The sequence below is a fragment of the Ammospiza caudacuta genome, chromosome Z (assembly GCF_027887145.1).
Source record: "Ammospiza caudacuta isolate bAmmCau1 chromosome Z, bAmmCau1.pri, whole genome shotgun sequence".
Taxonomy (NCBI): Eukaryota; Metazoa; Chordata; class Aves; order Passeriformes; family Passerellidae; genus Ammospiza; species Ammospiza caudacuta.
This window is the reverse complement of record NC_080632.1, coordinates 76,559,207-76,577,914: the sequence shown is the minus strand read 5'-3', so window position 1 is coordinate 76,577,914 and position 18,708 is coordinate 76,559,207. Positions and strand designations below refer to the sequence as shown.

At 40.5% G+C, this 18,708-nt stretch overlaps 1 protein-coding gene across 2 annotated transcripts in view; it reads left to right on the top strand.

Moving 5' to 3' along the window:
* Positions 1 to 14,573, top strand: part of RAI14 (retinoic acid induced 14) — an 85,546-nt gene extending 70,973 nt beyond the window's left edge. Inside the window, exons 8-18 of one of the 2 annotated variants that reach the window (XM_058824494.1) lie at positions 1,061 to 1,167; positions 3,393 to 3,571; positions 4,189 to 4,217; positions 5,153 to 5,239; positions 5,993 to 6,079; positions 6,802 to 6,862; positions 7,179 to 7,297; positions 7,811 to 9,322; positions 10,077 to 10,226; positions 12,250 to 12,315; positions 12,575 to 14,573. In XM_058824494.1, coding sequence (XP_058680477.1) covers positions 1,061 to 1,167; positions 3,393 to 3,571; positions 4,189 to 4,217; positions 5,153 to 5,239; positions 5,993 to 6,079; positions 6,802 to 6,862; positions 7,179 to 7,297; positions 7,811 to 9,322; positions 10,077 to 10,226; positions 12,250 to 12,315; positions 12,575 to 12,652 — 2,475 coding nt within the window. In that variant the 3' untranslated portion in view covers positions 12,653 to 14,573. The remainder of the gene's footprint in view (positions 1 to 1,060; positions 1,168 to 3,392; positions 3,572 to 4,188; positions 4,218 to 5,152; positions 5,240 to 5,992; positions 6,080 to 6,801; positions 6,863 to 7,178; positions 7,298 to 7,810; positions 9,323 to 10,076; positions 10,227 to 12,249; positions 12,316 to 12,574) is intronic. The other variant, XM_058824496.1, reaches the window with a different exon arrangement.
* Positions 14,574 to 18,708: the final 4,135 nt, after the last annotated feature.

Genomic DNA, 18,708 nt, shown 5'->3' with positions numbered 1-18,708 from the left:
CATGACATACCTAAGGGGAACAAATATACCTCATATATTCCAAAGGCTCAGAGACACTGCTGTGAAATGTCTACAACCAACCAGGTCTGGCTTTGGGAATGATGCCGGATAGAATGACAAAAGGAAGGGATCTGTAAAGCACAGGCCAGGCATAAAGTGATAAAGATGCTTAAACTTGTTTGGTTTTGGCTTTGGTATATATCTGGTCTTTCTAGCGAAAACAAATATGTCACAGACACGGACATCTGATCTAAGATTTCAGCAGATGCATTTTAAAGGCTTAAAAGGTTTGTTCAGTCTTAAGGCTGTAGGAGTATCTTAAAGATGTCCTGAGCTACATCATGCCCAGGTATAGGAAAGAGAGAGACCAGCTTCAGAGGTGCATGACAAAATGATAAGGAATGATCAGAATTTGGGTAATGGACCTAATTGGGAAATTCCAGTTTGCTACTAGTAAAAAAATAGCCTCACCTTGAAGGTGGTGAGACACTGGAACTGGTACTTAGAGCTGTGTCTTTACCTTTGGAGATGCTTAAAATGTGATGGGACAAGTCTCTGAGCAATGTGCTGAAACTTGAAGTTTGCCTAGCTCTGGATTGAGAAAGAAGTGGGAGAAACCCCAGATACCTCTAAAGGTGTCTTCCAAATTGTTATTCCATGACTTCATGAAATGTTGTATTTTTGCCAAATACTTAGTTAAAATTACCATTTTTTGTTATGGAGCTACAGAAAGATATTTTGTAGTTTCACAATAATTGTGTTTTAACATTGAGCAAACAGCAAAGGGAGTACAAAGCAGGCAGGGATATAGGATATATCCCTGAAGAAAGGATATAATTCCTTTCTAGTCTGTTTGGGATGATGCTCCCTGTGTTTTGCATCATCCCAAACAGACTAGAAAGGAATTATAACACACTCAGCTATGTTTATGGTACCCACAAAAAATGTGCTATTACCACCTCATTTTTGCTATCTGAAGGTAAAATTTTCTGACTTTAAATCTCAGTGTGTTTTTATAAGTGGATGGAATACTTCATAGTTTCTTTATATGCATTTCTAGGATGGGAATATACCTCTGCTGCTTGCAGTACAAAATGGTCATACAGAAGTCTGCAAATACCTTCTTGATCATGGAGCAGACATCAACACCAGAGATAAAAATGGAAGGTACAGCACATTAACATGTTGATTCTTCACCAAAGCTGACTGTCAAATGAAGATTTCTTCTCAAGTCCTTCCCAAAATAGTTGATGTTAGGCGAAATAACGCTTTCTGTACTAGACAGCATATCCAGATTGCTGAGAATGCTTAGAGCATTCTGACTGAAGTAAAAGATGAAGCAGAAACTGTGTGGCTATAAAACTAATCTGCCTGTATTCCCTTGGGATACCAGAGCATTTAAATTATTCCTGTACAAATATGATTGACAGCACTCACCCACACATCACTTTCTAAGTATCCCAGATAAAATGCTGCTGTCTTCTTGGAATGAGTTAATACCTCCAACTTAAATCCTTAAAACTGCTAGTTGTGAGCAAAATCTGTGAGGGTTGCTTTTTCTGCCATAATGCAGCCACAGCAGCAAGAAAAAAAAATACAGTAAATCTCTATGGTGGAGATGCTGTTTTTTAAGAAAGTGCCAATTTGAGATTTTTCTGCATGAAGAGATAGTGCAAATATCAGACAACTTATTGAAAAGCAACGTCCTTGTAGTGAAAAATGCACTTGTTCTGATGATACTGACAAAGATCAAGAGTCTTAGAAAATTATGGCCTGTTTTATAAACAGTTGGTTAAATTGTGGAGGTAAAACAGGACACTGACAAGACTTGGCACTTACACTTCATAGCAATTTTGATTATTCTGTGTGACACAATGCTGATTCTGTTCTCTGGTGGCACCTGTGAACATAAGACTGGGCCCTAACTTGTTTTTTATCAGTCCAAAGTTCATTAGAGCACTCTTTATTTCCAGGTGTCTGAAGAAAACCCCTTTGTTTTCTGTCAGTTTTCATGGCCTCATTGGTGCTTTGAACCTGAGGTGCTGCACGCTCTGGGGCCTCTGCCTTCCCCTCGCTCTCCTAGTGTTTAATCAGCAGACAGTGTTAAGGCTTTTGGCTTTAATTGGATGAAGGAGTTTCTGTCACAGATAGGACTCCCATTTTTGTATTTTTTTAAGATAGCACTGTATGTAGAAGCAGCAAAACATTGTAGCATGGAATGTGCTGGTTTACTTCTTGCTTTAATTGTGGTGAGGGGAGTGACTAATCCTGCACCTCATGTTCACAGAAGTAGTTAAGATTTTACTGAAACAGGAGAAGCCTCACTGGGAGAAGAGAGGGATAACCTTGGAAAATGGCATCTCCAGATTCCTATCATGTCCAGACTAAGTGAATTATTTTGGTAATCTAAAACCATCCCTGTGACTCTGGAGGTGTTATCCAAGTTATCACTCACCACTACTTTTAGCACAGTACTGCAACAGCATCACTTTTCCAAGTGACTCACCCATTAGAGGGAGTGTGTTTAATTCATTAGTGAAACTGTTTTCTTAATAGTTAGCAAATATTATCACTGTAGTAACTTTTCAGCATTGTATCTGCACTGAGGAATGTATTTGGCAGTAAACTTGGCCAACCTATTAGACATGTTTTCATGCTGAGAAAGGAGAACTGTGCCTGAGCAGGAAGGCAGTATTAGAGCATGCTTGAAAGGTGAGCTTTTCTGTGTGTTTGTAATTATTCTGTATGTCTCTTATCACCCCTTCAAACAATTGAGAAAAGCAGATACATGTTAGGAAAAGATTCCTTCTGTATGCTATGCTTACTCTAGGAGCTATCTCTGTGCAGCTGCCCTGTGTAGGAAAGGGAATTGTTTGTGCTGTCATGAAATCCTTTCTTTCTCTTTTTTAGGCTGACAGTAGCACAGGGTTTGAGGTCAAACTCATCTCTTGGACTCACTGAAGGTCTTTTAGATTTAATTGTCTTTTTGATTGAAATCTGTTTGTTTTGTCTCGAACTCAACATGTGGAGGAGAGCACAACATGTGGAAAGAAATAAAGGTTTTCTTGTTGTACCACCCACTGCAATCAGCAGTGAGGTTTGTTTGTCTGACTTTACCCTGCAGCCATTTCTATCTATGGCTCTCCTCTCAGCCTCAGGAAGCCATATTTAGAAATGTTTGCAGACCTGTATTTGCAGCTGGAGTGTATGAGGAAGAGGAGGCAAGGAGAAAGAGAAGCCACATTTATGTACCAGTAAACATGCTGATGGAATTTTGGACTTTACTGCACAATAACAGTCACAGTATTTTTTTTCCCTGAAGTAATGAGCTGCTAAAGAGAATGCCTTGACACTTGCTGTTTGTGTTTTGTTTTTTTTCTTCTCTTGTTCAGAACTGCTTTGATGATGGCTTGTGAAGCTAGTTGCCTTAACATGGTGGAAGCTTTCCTTAGGAGAGGTGCAGATGTCAGTTTAGTAGATGTCTTTGGACAGAATGCTCTACATTACGCCAAGCTCTCTGAGAATACAGGGATCCAGAATCTCCTGTCGTCAAAGATATCGCAGGACGTGGGTATGTGAGAGAGGCTGACCTGCCCTTTGTCACTTCTTGATTTAGCACTGAGCAAATTTACTTAAAAGTGTAGCCTGAAATGCTGCAAAAGTCATTTGGCTATCTGGCTGAGACTTCCCAAAAACTCTTTGCTGTTGATGGTAATATTTAGCATGGGATGAAACCCTGAGCAGGCCAAAAAGAGGTGTTTTGGAGAAAGACAAGTTGATGTAGCAGCATCATGAAATTCTGCACACAATTTGGAATGGATTCTCTTTTGTACATAGAACCCCTCAGTAGAGGGGTTGGAGAAGGAACTAAAGCAGGCAGAGCATTTTATGGTCAAACTACAATGGATTTCTGAAATAGGAAATTTAATGCATAAGAATGGTGCAAGACCAGAATAAGAATTGTCATGATTCTTCAGATTTTGTCTCAAAATGAAACCAGACAGTAGTAGAGAGAGAATGTGATTGAAATGGAATTTGCAAATTGTACTTTTCAGGTGTCAGACAGGAATTCAAAAACCAAACCATTTATCTATGGTATGGGAAGCAGAGCAGAGAGCTGGGTCAAAAGTAGAAAGTAATTCTTCCTTTAATAACTTCTCTTTATTTCACTTCTTTTCTGCTCCACAGAGGCAAAGTCTCCAACAAAAGTGAAGCAGGTATTTGTCCTTTTGGTTTTGAAAATACTCTGACTCTCTAGACTTGTAACATAACAAAAAACAGTAACGGAAGCACTAGTAAGTGTCATTGTGAGATGGGTTGCCATGACTACCATGTAATGGAAAAGGTTTTTCTTGCTTAGGTAAGAAATGTGTTTCAGGAACACTACTTTTAGACTTGGCTTCTCTGTGTAACAGCAGCCAGGACCCTTGGTGAGGGGAGGAAAGGAGGAGCAGTGTGTATGTGCACATGTGCTGGGATGATTCCTGATTTCCTCATGTGTCGGGCAGGAGCTTGGCTCTTTGAATTGCAGAAAAGAGACCTAGAGAAATTCTCTCTTTATAAAACATAAAATTAAAGGTTATCCCTGGTTTTGCTGGAGACCCCCTTCCTGTGACAATCACAGCAGATTTAGACAATTAAATTAGTTTCTTACATTTTTCATTCAGTGTCATATCTTGGAGTGCAAGTAGACCTTGTAGACCTGCTGGTGGCTGGGAAGTAGACAAGGGTGCAGTGCATTGGTCATTTCTTCTCTGAGGGCAGAGGTGGGTTTTTTGGGGGCTCAGGCAGAAGCTGGTGGAGAGGAAAAATGGTAGCTGTGAAGAATGGCATGATTGGGCTGTGTGTGAATGGAAGTGTTTTAAGGTCACTGGTGCTAAACCTATTGTCAGCTTCTGCTTTTTCACTAAATCTTGTTTGTTTTCACTGAAGCATGGTTTACAAGGGAGCAGATTCTTATTGTCAGGCATGTTTAATATCTTTGTGATAGTAGAGATGTGGTCTTTACCCAGGGGGAAAAAGGCACTGCATGAGCTGCTAAAGTTGATATTAATGTGGGATTTATTTTTTATATTTTTTTTATTAAACAACTTGCTCAGACTTTACTAACCAAACTAACAAAACTACCTTTTCTGGCTGGTGAAACTTTCAGCATGATCAAGGCTCTAAATTAAGTTCAGAAAGAAGTGGAACTCCAAAAAAACGCAAAGCCCCACCTCCTCCTATCAGTCCTATTCAGGTAAAGAAAAGACTAATTTTGAGATGCTTTTAGGGGATATAAAGCATTTTGAACATTATTAGAGTTATGAGGGCAGAATTTTCTCTGTCGCTGTTATTTTATGTGCCTTTCTTACCATGAGTGCTTTTCCTTACATTAGGATGACACCATGAAAGCTCATGTTGCTTAGGTTAACTAAGCAAAATTGCTTAAAATACAGCATGGTCCAAGATACAACTGTACAAATTTTACTGTACAATTGCTTATTCCAAATAAAGTTGTTGTTCTTTTGCTGATTTCAATAAGTAAATGATGAGTTCTTTATATTTTAGTTATACCTATATATGGATATATATTATTGTGGGCGTATAAGCATATCAAAATAAAATACTTAACTGCATTTTGGTACTATATAAGTCTATTTAATAGTTAGGGTTAGTCTTAAACCAGAATGTAACCTGTGTAACAGCTACACTTCTTATGTAATAATGATTCAGAAGGGCACTAAATAATTAGGTCTGTTCTCTGAAAGTAATCTAGGATTGTGACTTAAATTAGTGCAGGTAAAAGTACTCTTTAATGCATGTGTATGTATGTATGTGTATATATATATATATATATATATATATATATATAGATACAGGTATATATGTGTGTGTGTATATATATATAGATATGCACATATATACATAAATATATATATGGGCACATGTTAGGGAGGTATCTATAAGTGAATGTATGTATACATACCTATTTATATAAAATATTTTACAGGTTAATGATTTATCCTCTCCACTCTCATCAACTTCAACTCCCATGACTGGAAAAGGACAGGCTTTCTTTGCTGATCAAGTGTGCAAGGTATCAGTGTTCCATTCTTATGAGCTATGGGAAGGAAAGTACAGGATCTGTTTTGCTTGATGTTCTATTTTGATGACTGCAGAGTCTCCTGTGACTTAATTAGCTGAATTTTAGGAACAAAAGCGAATCCAAATCTATTTAAATGCAATTCATAAAACAAGCCTAAAGATTACTTTAATGTGTGAAAAATATGTACACATAAATAGTCATAGGTGAGTTAGTGTTTAGAAGTATGGTTATGAAGGCATTAATGTTCCAAGAGTTCAATTTCTAATATCAGCAAAGTGCATTAAATTGGGCAGTGCAAAAAGAGACCATTTTACCAAAAGAAGTCAGTGAAAAAGTTGAGTATGTTCTGTCTGATCTTTACCTTGTGTTGCTGAAGATTTCTTTAAGCACATGTCATTATGTTGCTGTTACTTATCACAAGGTTTGTAGTCTTCCAAACTATTTACAAGATAAAATAAAATACTTAACAAGTGTTTCATTAGTATTTAATGGGAATTGCGCAATGGAACTTAAATGGAACTTTTAGCATACCTTGAAATACTGGACACATGCTACAATTAAACAAGACCTCAGAAATAAAATACATCCACTTGGACAGGCTTTATCCAGCAGAATCTGTCTTTATCCAGCAGAATACTGTCTGTAATTCTTTTTGCTGAATTGTCCAGCTTTACATCTGCTTTCTGTGAAAATGTTTTCTTTTGATGTCTTAGCAGGAGGAATTCAGCTCCTTTCACAAGGATAATAAAGACAGACTGAGTGACAGCACAACAGGTACATAATTAATCTTTATCTCATTAGGTATTTCAGGTGGCATGAAATGCTGAAAACCTCTGTATCTTTCTACTTAGAACATGAGACACACTAAGTATTGAGAGTGATGTTTTGTAATTCCACAGGCAGCTTCCCACCAAAACATCCTGCTTCTATTGCATTAACCTAACACGCTCTTGGGGAGTTTGTAGGAATGGTTTGCTTGCTCATTGAATTTAGTGGTCATGGGAACAAGCTGTTTAAATGTTGGAATAGCTAACTAAATAGCATTTCAGCTTTTTTAAACCTTTTGAATCTTTTTTTTTTCCTTCTGAAGGTGCTGATAGTTTATTGGATGTGAGTTCTGAAGCTGACCAACAAGATCTACTTTTGTTGATGCAAGCAAAAATTGCCTCTTTAACATTGCACAATAAGGAGCTGCAGGACAAATTACAGGTGTCATATTTTTGTGCTGTTCTGATGTTCTCTTAATCTGCTAGGCAGAACAAAGAGCTGCTTACTGTTTTAAAGAGTTGTACTGTAAAGATCTTTTAATGAGCTTGTTGGTAAGATCATGGAAGCACTCTGCCCCAAAGGATTAAATCAGTGTTTTGATCTTCTCACTTTTTCCATAAATTACTGAATAACTTTGTTTATTTTGATAACTACATTCTAAAATATGTTGTTAACAGTTGTGCTAGAAGAATTTTAATTTGCATAGCTTTGATTATTAGCTTATGGAGCTCAGCCCAGACTTTCAGAGGAGCTTGGCACTTACTGCCTTCTCTCGCTGTAGATGACTAAGTGGGAGCAGCTGAGTTTTGAACTTTTCTAGAAGTTTCTTCCATGGCTCTTTCGTCATCTGTCTCTATAGGATGTGGCAATACTTCCTTGCGTACTCTATTCTAAAATAATTAGAATCATGTACTTGGTTTCATTGTGCAATTGTTGGTGGGTTTTTTTGGACAGGAAAGAACACCTAAAGAAGGGGATTCAACTGTAGAATCTTATTCATCCCAAACACAGTTTCAGCAAACAGCAGAGAGACAAAATGAGTTCTTGGTGCAGGAGCTGAAACCTACATTAAATGCCACTCAAATCCAAGAAAAGTTGACAAGCCCCAGAGAAATAAAAATAAAGTACCTCCAGGAAGACTTAAAGGATGTGCAGAGAAAATTAGAGAATTCTGAAGCCAAAAGAAAGCATGTGGAAACTCAAGTCCAGTATAGAGTCCCAGAAGCAGATCATTTAAATAGCCCAGACATTTCAGAAAATGGTTCTGATCTTAATTTGAAGTTCGAAGAAACTCAAAACAGGCATGAGGAAGCTGTGAAAGAGATTTTGAATATACAAAGGCAAAAGAAGATAGGTCTTGTTTCCTGTGAAAGTGAAGAAACCAGTTCTGATCTGAGTACGTTGAAGGTTACGTATGGAGAAGTTGAAGCACTTAAGCAAGAATTGAAGAAAGCATTGGAGGAAAGCGAAAGACAAAAAGAAAAAGTGAGAGAGCTACAGAAGAAGTTTGAAGAGAGAGAGCAGAAGGTGGCAGGCAAATTGTCTGTGGAAGAGTGTGAGGAAATGAAGAATTCATATTGTTCAGTTATTGATAACATTAATCAAGAGAAAGCATTGCTGATTGAGAGGTACAAGGAAGGGCAAGAGGAAATTAAAAGGCTACAGGACAAGCTGACAAATCAGATGCAGTTGGAATCTAGTGCTGAAGCTGGAGAAAGGAAAGATGTGATGCTCAGAACGATAGATGATCTCAACAGGCAACTTAGTGAATTGTCTCAGTTGTACAAGGAAGCACAAACAGAGCTTGAAGACTATAGGAAGAAAAAAACTCTAGATGATATAGCTTCAGACTACATTCCTAGAGATGAACATGAGAAACTGATGGAGGTAACAAATTCTTTGAGATACAAAGCAGAAAATGAGTTATCAGAAATGAAATCCCAGTACACAAAAGTATTAGATGAATCAGAAGAACTCAAGCAACTGTTAGACATTCAGAAGCAAAACTCTTTGCCAATTACTGAACACCGTCAGGTAATCAATGCACTCAGAAATACCATAAAGGAGATGGAGGAAGAAATAAATGAGCTCAAACGACTACTTAGCAACAAGGAAAGCGAATTAAGAAACTTGGAAAAGGAGTTACTGGAAGAAAAAGCTGCAATTAATGAAGCCATGGTACCCAAGGCCACATTTGAAAAACTCCAGTCCTCACTAGAGGGTGAAGTTAGTGTTTTGTCATCCAAACTGAAGGATGTAATCCGAGAGAAGGAAAATATATCCTTAGATGCCATGAAACTGAGAAATGAAATTTTGCACTTGAAAGAAGCAAAAGAAGGTATGCATACTCTGCTTGAAGCAAAGGAACGGGAAGTGACTGATCTTCAGCACAAGTACCACCAAGTTCAAGAAGCACTTACTGAAATTAAAAACTCATCAAAACTAGAAGAAGATAAAGACAAAAAGGTCAGTGATTCAGTACAGTGGAGGGGTGGTGTGAGTTCAGAGTGCAAAGCGTGTTTACTGGTGCATGAGTGCCCCAACAATGTTGGTTCAGGTACCTTCTGAGTGCATTTCCCCCTCTGAAAATCCAGGTATTGCAGGCAAAAGGGTTTTCTCTGTGTTTGGCTTTGCAGTTGGTTTCCCTTCCCTGTGGAGACAGACACAATCTTTCAATTTACCTCTTTTAAGTTCTGCTTAGGTTGGGTTTGCACTATTCAGGCAGCTGAAGTCAAAGTGAGATTTATGGCAGGAAGATATTCCAGAGGAGACAAGACAACAAAGTATCAGGAAGGAGCAAAAATTCAATGTTACTACATTATCTCAACCACAGCATGATTTGACTAATTTTCCTCTGCAGCTACCATATCCATCACTACAAATTCCTTTATCCAGAGCTGTGCATTTTGGTAGCTGTGAATAGCTGGCCTGTGTTTGGTTCAGCAGCAGAATTTGTAAAGGTGGTAAACGCAGCCCTTCTTGTTAAATATTGCTGATGTTCAGAATAAGGAGTGCAATTTGAATAGACTGGACTAGGATGGGGAATCGAGGAGCATTGTAACCCTTTGCTTACATGACATATCTCTTTGTCCATAGAGTTTATTTACAATTTGGTTTTCCCCTCTTCTTAGATTTAAGTCACAAATAACTCAAAGATAAGACACACAGGAATACAGTATGCATGGCATCTTGAATGAAAACCTCTGTTTTGCCTCCCTAGATCAATGAAATGTCCAAGGAAATTAGCAAATTAAAAGAAGCATTGAACAGCCTTTCTCAGCTCTCCTACTCAACCAGTGCCCCCAAAAGACAAAGCCAGCAGCTGGAGGTGTTACAGCAACAAGTGAAGCAGTTGCAAAACCAACTGACTGTAAGTGTGACAGTTTGTAAACCTAACATTAGTCCCAGTTCTCCAAAGAAACCTGTACTGTTCTTCACTCTGCCTTATTTAAAATAGAGTACAGTCAGTGAGTACGTGGAAAAGAATCTTCATCCAAAAAATCTGTAATTTCTGTTTCTCTGAAACTTGTGAGAATTTGCAAGTCGTGAATAGCACTTTAGAAAGAGCATAACTAAATAAAGCTGGTTTTCCACATACTTTTCTCAGACCAGTTGAGAAACAGATTTTTTTTAGTAAAATGGAGTGACCAAACTTGCTGCTCAGATCTTAATTTGTGGAAAAGTATGATCAGTTTGCAGAAGGTTTTCAAGAACATTCATCAGCTGAAGTTGTTTTGGGGTTTTAAGCTTTTTGGAAGAAAGTATGAGGTTTCATGTCAAGCAAATGCATCTTTTTATGGGGAGCACAGTTCATTCTCTGAAATTCTGAATGCCTTAGAGATATATATTTTTAATTTTGTTGTTTGTGTGTAAAAGGTCCAGTCTTCTAAACTGGGTTGAGTCATAATTGATATTTCCTAGAGCTTGCCTGCCCCGAGGAGAGTACTTTATCCACTGCTGAGGATGAAAAGAAGGTATTGTCCACTGGAGGCCTTTGTTGAGGGCTCTGGAGTGCCTCTGAGAGGAGAATTCCCAGACTGACATGCTCAGTAGTGTCTGCTTCCTACCTTTCCCAGCAGAAAAAAAGAGGGCTCAGGATGCCAGAAGAACTCCCTTGCAGGCAGGAGAAATAGTAGGCAGAGCATGCTGTCAGTGTGAAGGGGCCAGACTTTCTTGTTCCAGTCCTCCATGTGTGAAAGGACTCTTCATCTCCCAATAATTAGGATCAGCAAAGTAGTGTAAAAGTGCAAAGGTATACAGCACATTGGGAAAGCAGGTAACATTTAAAACAGGACAGAAACACTCTTTCCTTCCTGTAGGTTAACTTTCCTAACAGCTTAATGTATCTTTGGAAAGGTGGCTTCTGGGTTGTGGCAGTCTGTGGTCATTGAAAAGGATTGGGTGGCGTTCGTTAGGTCAGGGCCCTGCAGGTTAAGCACCTCCTTTCATCTGGGAAGGCATCAGCTCCAACAGAGGGGTTGATGCCTTTTTCAGGCTCACCTAGAAACAGAGGCCAGACAGAATTAAGAGAATAAAAGCAGATATATTTAATGAAGGGCCTTCAGGTACATTAAGGGTGGACAAAGCCTCCCTACAGGGGCTATATCCAAGATGGAAGATAGTCACAAGGTTTTCAGACAATTCTAAGTTTGGTCTATTTATGTATCAGGCATTAATACTCCAATTACAACTTCAGCTAATGAAATCATATACCCCCAGTTTGCCTCTCCCCCCAGTTCACTTCTGTTTATACTTTCTGGGGCCTGGGGCAGTAGGGTGTCCTTATATATATATATATATATATATATATATATATATATATATATATCCAAATATTTCCAAATATATGTATCCAAATATATCCAAACAATTACTCTCTAGCTACCAGCCTAGAGAGGAATTGTTTTGTCTGAATGAAATGGGAGAACAGTAGCTGACAGGCTATGGACTTGTAGAGTTACACCATAAAGCAGTACAGGATTTGAAAAATATAAAAGCTAAAATCCTAAGGCATCAGGGCCACTGCTTTCAGCGAAGAGCTGAGTTGCGGTTCAGAATTGATTTGTCAGAGTACTGTTGTCTTTCCTCAATTCTGGTTTCTGATAAACTTGGAAATACAGAATGTGCTCATTCCACACCTTTGCAGCTCAGTACTTGTTAAAACTCACGATATCACCAGCTCTTTTACTGGGATAGATAGATAGAACTACAGCATTTTCCTGGACATGCTTCCAAGCAAATTTTGAGTGCCTGGTGACACGACACTGTCGGAAATGGTTTTCAATGCATTAATAAGACTATGGCTTGAATTGTCCCCAGTCAGAATCTACTTGGGGAGTTCTGAGTTCAATAGTTCTGAATGCTCTATGCCTTTCTGCTTAACTGTTTTTTAGGAAACAAAGAAACAACACCAGGAAATTGTCTCAGTTTACAGGATGCACCTTCTCTATGCTGTGCAGGTACGGTTGCATGTTGTCAGTCAATCAGTGTTAGTGTATTAACTGAAAATGTTTCTTCTGCAGATCTAGTAAGAATTTTGCATGTTTTGACTTAGAAAACATCCCTCCCATAAGGTATGACAGTTCAAGAGCAGTTTTAACACTGCTTCCACTTGGGAAATTGATCTAATTAATATACCTGAAAAATAGTTTGTCAATCTTCTTAAAGACTGGAGCTGCATTCATTCAATCATCTTTTTTTCTCTCTCCCTTTGTCTAGGGTCAAATGGATGAAGATGTCCAGAAAGTGCTTAAACAAATTTTATCAATGTGTAAAAGCCAATCACAGAAAAAGTAAACAAAAAAGCCAAGGAGAACTCCCTATTTTTATTAACCCTGTTATGGTTCTTTTATCTAGATTTGCCTTAACATAAGATTTCAAATTGGCAATTTGCTGCTTTTGTGTTACTGTGCTATTTGTGAGGGGGATATATTTGTCTGTCTGTACCACTTCCATGTGCATTTCCATGTGCAGTAGCTAAACACATGCCTGCTTTTTATACCCAAAATGCAAGTATGTTCTTCAGACTTTTTACATAGGCCACTCCGTGTTGTGTTTACCCTGTGAGTACTTTTCCAGCTTCCTCCACCAGCAGCAGGCTAACCTGGAGGAAAGCACTGGTGTTGCCTGGGTAAAGGTGAAATTCCCTGTGAGGTCTTCTGCACTGATTATAAGCTGCATCTCATTACTGGGTGTGTTTGCTGCACTCAGGTTGCTGACATTTTGCCACATGCAGCCTTTGGCACAGCAGAAGTGAACCTTGCAGCAGTGAGCAGAAGTAGATATTTATGCTGAGCCAGAACCTCGAACAGCTACACTTCCTGGTGCAATGTTATTTAAGATTAACACACTAAAATGTGGCTACCCCAGTTCACCCAATGCACTGAGTACACAAAACCCATACCATGCTTCATAGTTTCCTTAACTACCTGGTAGTGGAATGAAACTATTTCAAAAGGTAAAAAGCATTAGTTTATTGAAGTCACATACAAACAGCCCTTTGTGATAGGTTTAGCTGTCTATGCAAGCGTTGGCCATGAAGCTCAGGAACAAAACCAGGTCATATACTTTTAGACAAGGGATTCTAGTGAACACAGGATGTTTACAGTGAATGTCAATGCCTCATACTTCCTAACCTCACTTTTGTAAAGATCTTCTCTGCGGTATATTTTTACTGGCCCTCTAATGAATTTTTTTGTAACGAAACCATTTTTTCTACATAATATTTGCATTAAGCTTATTAACAAATATTTTTAGGTAATTGTGTCTTAGAGAGTTTCTTTTTATACCCCCAAGTACTCAGTAATAGTGAAGCATAGTGAAGTGTTTTCAGTTTGTAAGAAATTTGTATGGATTAATAGACCTGTCTGTCAGTGTGGTCCAGAACAGTTACATGTAAAATTCAGCCTGCTGTTCCAAAAAAATTTAGGAATTATAGGTAGACAACAGCAGGAGGTGTCAAAAAATTCTGTATGTTGTTTCTAGAGGCTATGGGCATCAATAAAGCCTTTATCAGCACTTCTACATTTAAAGTCAAATAAAAATGCTTGATGTGGAATAGAATGAAACTATGGAAAAATGTTTTAAGCACACACTGCACTTGAGGGTACAACCATTTTAACAAGCTTGCGGCTTCAATATGGTATTGTTTTTTTTTTATTCTATGGGGATATGTCTCTATTAATAGAGAAATCTTTCAGAGCTATATAATCTATGAAGTTTATATAGAGTCATAATATGACAGGAGTCAGCAGTGCCTCAGGCTGACTGAACTCATAGTGCGCTTATATCAGATAATTCCTAACTCTGGCAAAGCTAAATGGATTTTAAAAACAAAAAGAAAACCACCACCTTTGCATCAGTTAGACCTTGGTGTTACTTTTCTTGAGTGGTTTAACTAATGCCGTCTAATTTTGAACAGTATTTTATAGTTAGACAGCTTTGAAAATGCTCCAAAGAAATGTGAAAAAAATTTTGCTGCATTACTTCAAAAAGAACAAAATTTTAAGCATGCTAATGCTGCAAGTATAAAACTTGATGAACCATTTTGTAGGTTGCTTGATGGATTTAGTCTTCTACTTTGGTTTGGTTTGTATATTTATTACAATTATCTTTGTGGAATATTGGAAATTATATACTACAGCATAACAAGTTTCTTTATATGTAATTTACAAGAAGTTTCCTCATGCAGCAAATAAAGTATTTCCTTTTTTTTTCATTTTTGTCTTCATTTACTTTTTGTATTGATGGAAATCTCACTACACTGTTCTAACATAGTACAGATGTGTTCTATATCTCCTGTTTAAATGGATGACACAAGAGCCAGGTTTTCCTCCCAGAAATTGAATCTTCACTATTCACTATCTTGATCTGTTGTGTGAAATAAATCCAGTCCAAACCCCACGCAGTGAGTTTTGCAGATAATGCCTTCTATCTCATGGATAAGTTTGTAGCCATTTCTCACATGGACATCCTGCTAGAGGTAATACAGGTTTCCCATTTGCCACTGCATTTATTCCAGCAAAGTTTAAAATACCTTAGGGCTGTTGCACTCATCAGTGATGTCCCACAGCTCTTCAAAACTGGTGGTTCTCTGTCACTTGGCACTTCACACACAGAACTGCAATGGGAATATATCTGAGTGTATGTGGATATGGATATGTCTGCTTTTTAAACTTAGTTACACAGTCAGCCCCACTGCCTTTTATCATCTCTTCTCAGTTTTATTTGAGAAACTGTTCTGTCAGTGACTGATCTTGCCTGAAGGAATTGCATCTCTTGTGATCTCATCCCAGGGCTCTTTAGCCTCTTGTAGCAAATTTCTGCAAGCTGCCCAGCACTGGGTTCCCTTTGAAGATGGGCAAGCTGACATGCAGAGTCTGGGCCTGTGGGTGCATCTGCCTAAGCTGCTACTCTGAAACATCCACATCTGTTTCTGGCCTCCTGCATGGTCAGTCCAAACAGCATGGGCAGCATTTTTGTAGCAAATTCCTTTCCCTCTCTCCACTAAGTGCATGAGTACTGGGAATAAACTCCTCTTGCCAAACTCACTGCACTATGTCCTGTCAGTAGGGAATGGTGACAAATGGTGGTAGTAGGCTTTAGATGGAATTTGGGAGTAGACAACATCCTAGATCTCCATTATCACCTTTTGCTTCTTTTTTTTTTTTCTTTTTGTCCATTTCTCTTGCTGTGCAAACTAAGGACAAGTTCCTGTAAGCAGGTGTTGCCCTGGTTATTTATCATCTGGCTCTCACGGGGCCCTTCTTTTGCCGGCACAAATTGACATGAGAAGATAGTGGAGGGTGAAAACACAGAAGATTCCAGCAATAGTCAGAGGATAACTTTTTGCAGTGTGCCTTGTGTCCTTGCTGGACAGATCTTTTGGCTGCAGCAGCACATGGTGTAGCATAACCAACACCTGAGCACAGGGGTCATTATCCTCTGAGATGAGTCTGGGTTCCTGGGCATGTTGCATAGCAGAATTCCTGCTGGAGACTCTTGGGTAGAAGCACAGGCAGAGCCAATCTTGCCCCTTGCTGGCTGAGCAGGGGCTCAGGGATGGCAGAATGACGTCCTGATTGCCTCCCCACCTCTCCTCAGGGCAGCTCCATGGTGATGTGATGTGATGTGCTGTGTGTCAGCATAAGACAGCAAAAGCCCAGGGAAGACCATGGTGCTCTATGCTGCAGCAAACCACACACAGGGCCCCAGAAGAAGCAGCCAATAAAGGGCCAGTGGAGAAGCTGGCAAGAAATCCCTTGGCAAATGCCATTTCACTATATGGAACTGTTAAAGGCCACTTCCATGTTTTGTGAGTTTGCCCGAGAATAGCTGGCTGGGGGGGAAGAGGTGGGTGGGGTGTGATTTCAGTGCTGGGTGGTTCAGAGCTACATAAACCACTGCTGCAGCAGGTACATTGTGTTTACACCACAAATCTGCCCTCTGGAGGGGTCTGGCAGAGTGGGGGACCAGCCTGGAGTGTGCAGGGGGATAAGCCAAGAGGCCGGAGTACCACATGGGACATGGGAGGAGAGCTGACTCATGGCACTGGAACAGGAGCCCCAGGTGCCCTTTACCTGTCTGACCTTCCCCAGGGAGGCTCTTGCTTGGGTCAGCCACACCAAAGCATCCTGGGCTGTCTTCACACCAGTGCCAGCCCTCATCTGAGCACGAGGCAGACACAGAAGGCAGAGGCAATCTGTTCTCAAATATGGCAGAGACCCAGGTGCTGCAGGCGAGAATCGCTGTCCCAGGTGGTGTGGGCAGTGCAGGGCAGGTCCTGGAGCACAGGCAGCCTCCTGTGGCTTTGGATGTCTGGGGGTCAGAGCCTCAGTCTGCTGCTTGGGAGCCAGAGCTGTGCCTGTTGGGAACTGTGTGGGAAAGCTCTGGGCAGGTTAGGTGTGGAGGTTTCAGTAGCACAGGCAGATGTGATGTACCCCAGCACATATTCCACAGGCACAGCTGTAACACAGCAAACTTTTTCAAGCAAATAGAAATTGGTACAAGGACAGTTCACTCCCAGTGATCTAAATCATTTATTAACTGTGGTTTTGGTCTGCCACAGAAAATACTAAAAGTACTGAATTTAATGTCAAAGCACAGCACAAGAGTTTGAGTACCTTGAAACCTTCATCTATAACACCACTTGGTTCTGCAGCTGTGGGTCACTGTGCGTGCTCATGGCTGCTCCCCAATTCTCAGCAGAGCATTTCACAGAAATGAAGTTTCAAATGCTTTTCTTCATCCCTGCCTCCTCCTCTCTTTGAATCCTTCATAATCCTTTTGAACATAAGTAACAGAGACACTAAGCACAGACTAGAACCATATTTTGTTTTGGTTTTCTATCTGTGTTCTTCTCAGGCAGTAACAAATTCATTCTCCTCAGTCATTTCCTTAAAACCCCTGCGGTAAATTGCAGCTGAATAAAAATCAGTGATTTAGTGTCTACTAATTTGAGGAAGCCCAAGTTAAAATTTCTGTAACTACAGAACAGATCTACCAGTCAAGCCTGCTGCTGGCAAGAAAGTGATGTGCCTTGCCCAACAACTGCTAATTAGATTCGCCAGACTTCGGTACTGTGTGACAAAAAGTCTTCTTGTAGAAATGACAGCCTCTGTCCCATCAGACACAGTGGTGGCAGACTGCATGGACTGTCACTAACATATGACTCCTCTGATGACCATTTTTTGCCTTTACACAAGCAGCAATAATCAGCTTGCTTTTAGCCCTGCTGATGCCAGTCCCCAGTCCTGCAGGTGGCTTCGGGAGGGTCTGTTTTGTGGTACTACCCTTAGCTCCTGGGGCATTTTAGGGCAATGCATTTGTAGGTATTTCCAAACCTTTGGCTGCCCTGACAGACTCTTAATTGATGAGTTTAACACAGGTTAAAGCAATCATTGGGCTTTCAGTCTATTTTAAAAGCCTGCTCGCATGCTGATCTCTCCAGATTTGCAGTGTTGGCCCTCTTTGCACATTTTCCAACAGCCTGAAATGCTCAGACAGTTGGTAATGGGGCCTCCTACCAGCAGCTGGAGATTGGAAACAGGCACATCTCAGTGACATCATCTCCTGCAAGAGGCTCAGGGCTGGAGCCCACGGGTGTCTGTCTGTCCGTCTGTCCGTCTGTCTGCTCCTGCCTGCCTGGCTGGGCCCTGCACACTCACGGTGCTGCTGTTAACCCTGCCTGGGGAGGATGCTGCAGCTGGCACCCTGCTGGTACCCTCAGGAGACTGAGTGCCTGCATCAAAACACCACCGAGCCTGTATGGGAAATGCTCCCTAGTGATGGCTGGGCTCGGGCCCACAGCACTCTTCCTGCATTCCTTGTCGTGGAGCAGCAACTGTCCCCACACGCTGCACATTCAGAAGCCCTGTCCAAAAATGTTTGGATGCATTTGCTTCTCTGTAAGCACTCTACCGCCCACCAGGAGTCATCCCCCAAAGAGTCTGGGGAGCAAGGGGGGTGCTGGATTAAACTGCATTTTCCAGACAAAAATAAAAGAACTCAAAACATTCCTGAGAAAGCAACCTGGCATTCCTTCCTCTCGGAGCCTCCCTGGCAGCTGGAAAACTGTGGGGAGCGACAACTCAAGGCACAAAGGTCTGCACTGCCCCATTCCTGCAAGCAGATTGTCTGGATTCTTGCTGTTCAAGGTGCAGCTCCCAAACAAAGCAGCACTGCCTTCAGCAGTTGTTGGGGCCACAGCTGGATGTGAGCACAGCTGGACAGATGTTGCAGAGCTGGTGCACACGTACCTGTGAGGAATTCCAGAGCCAGGCGCCTGCAGGGAGGTCGCGGTGGGAGGGCAGGTGCTCCCCTGGTTGTGCAGCTTCTGCATTGTCCCCTGCGTT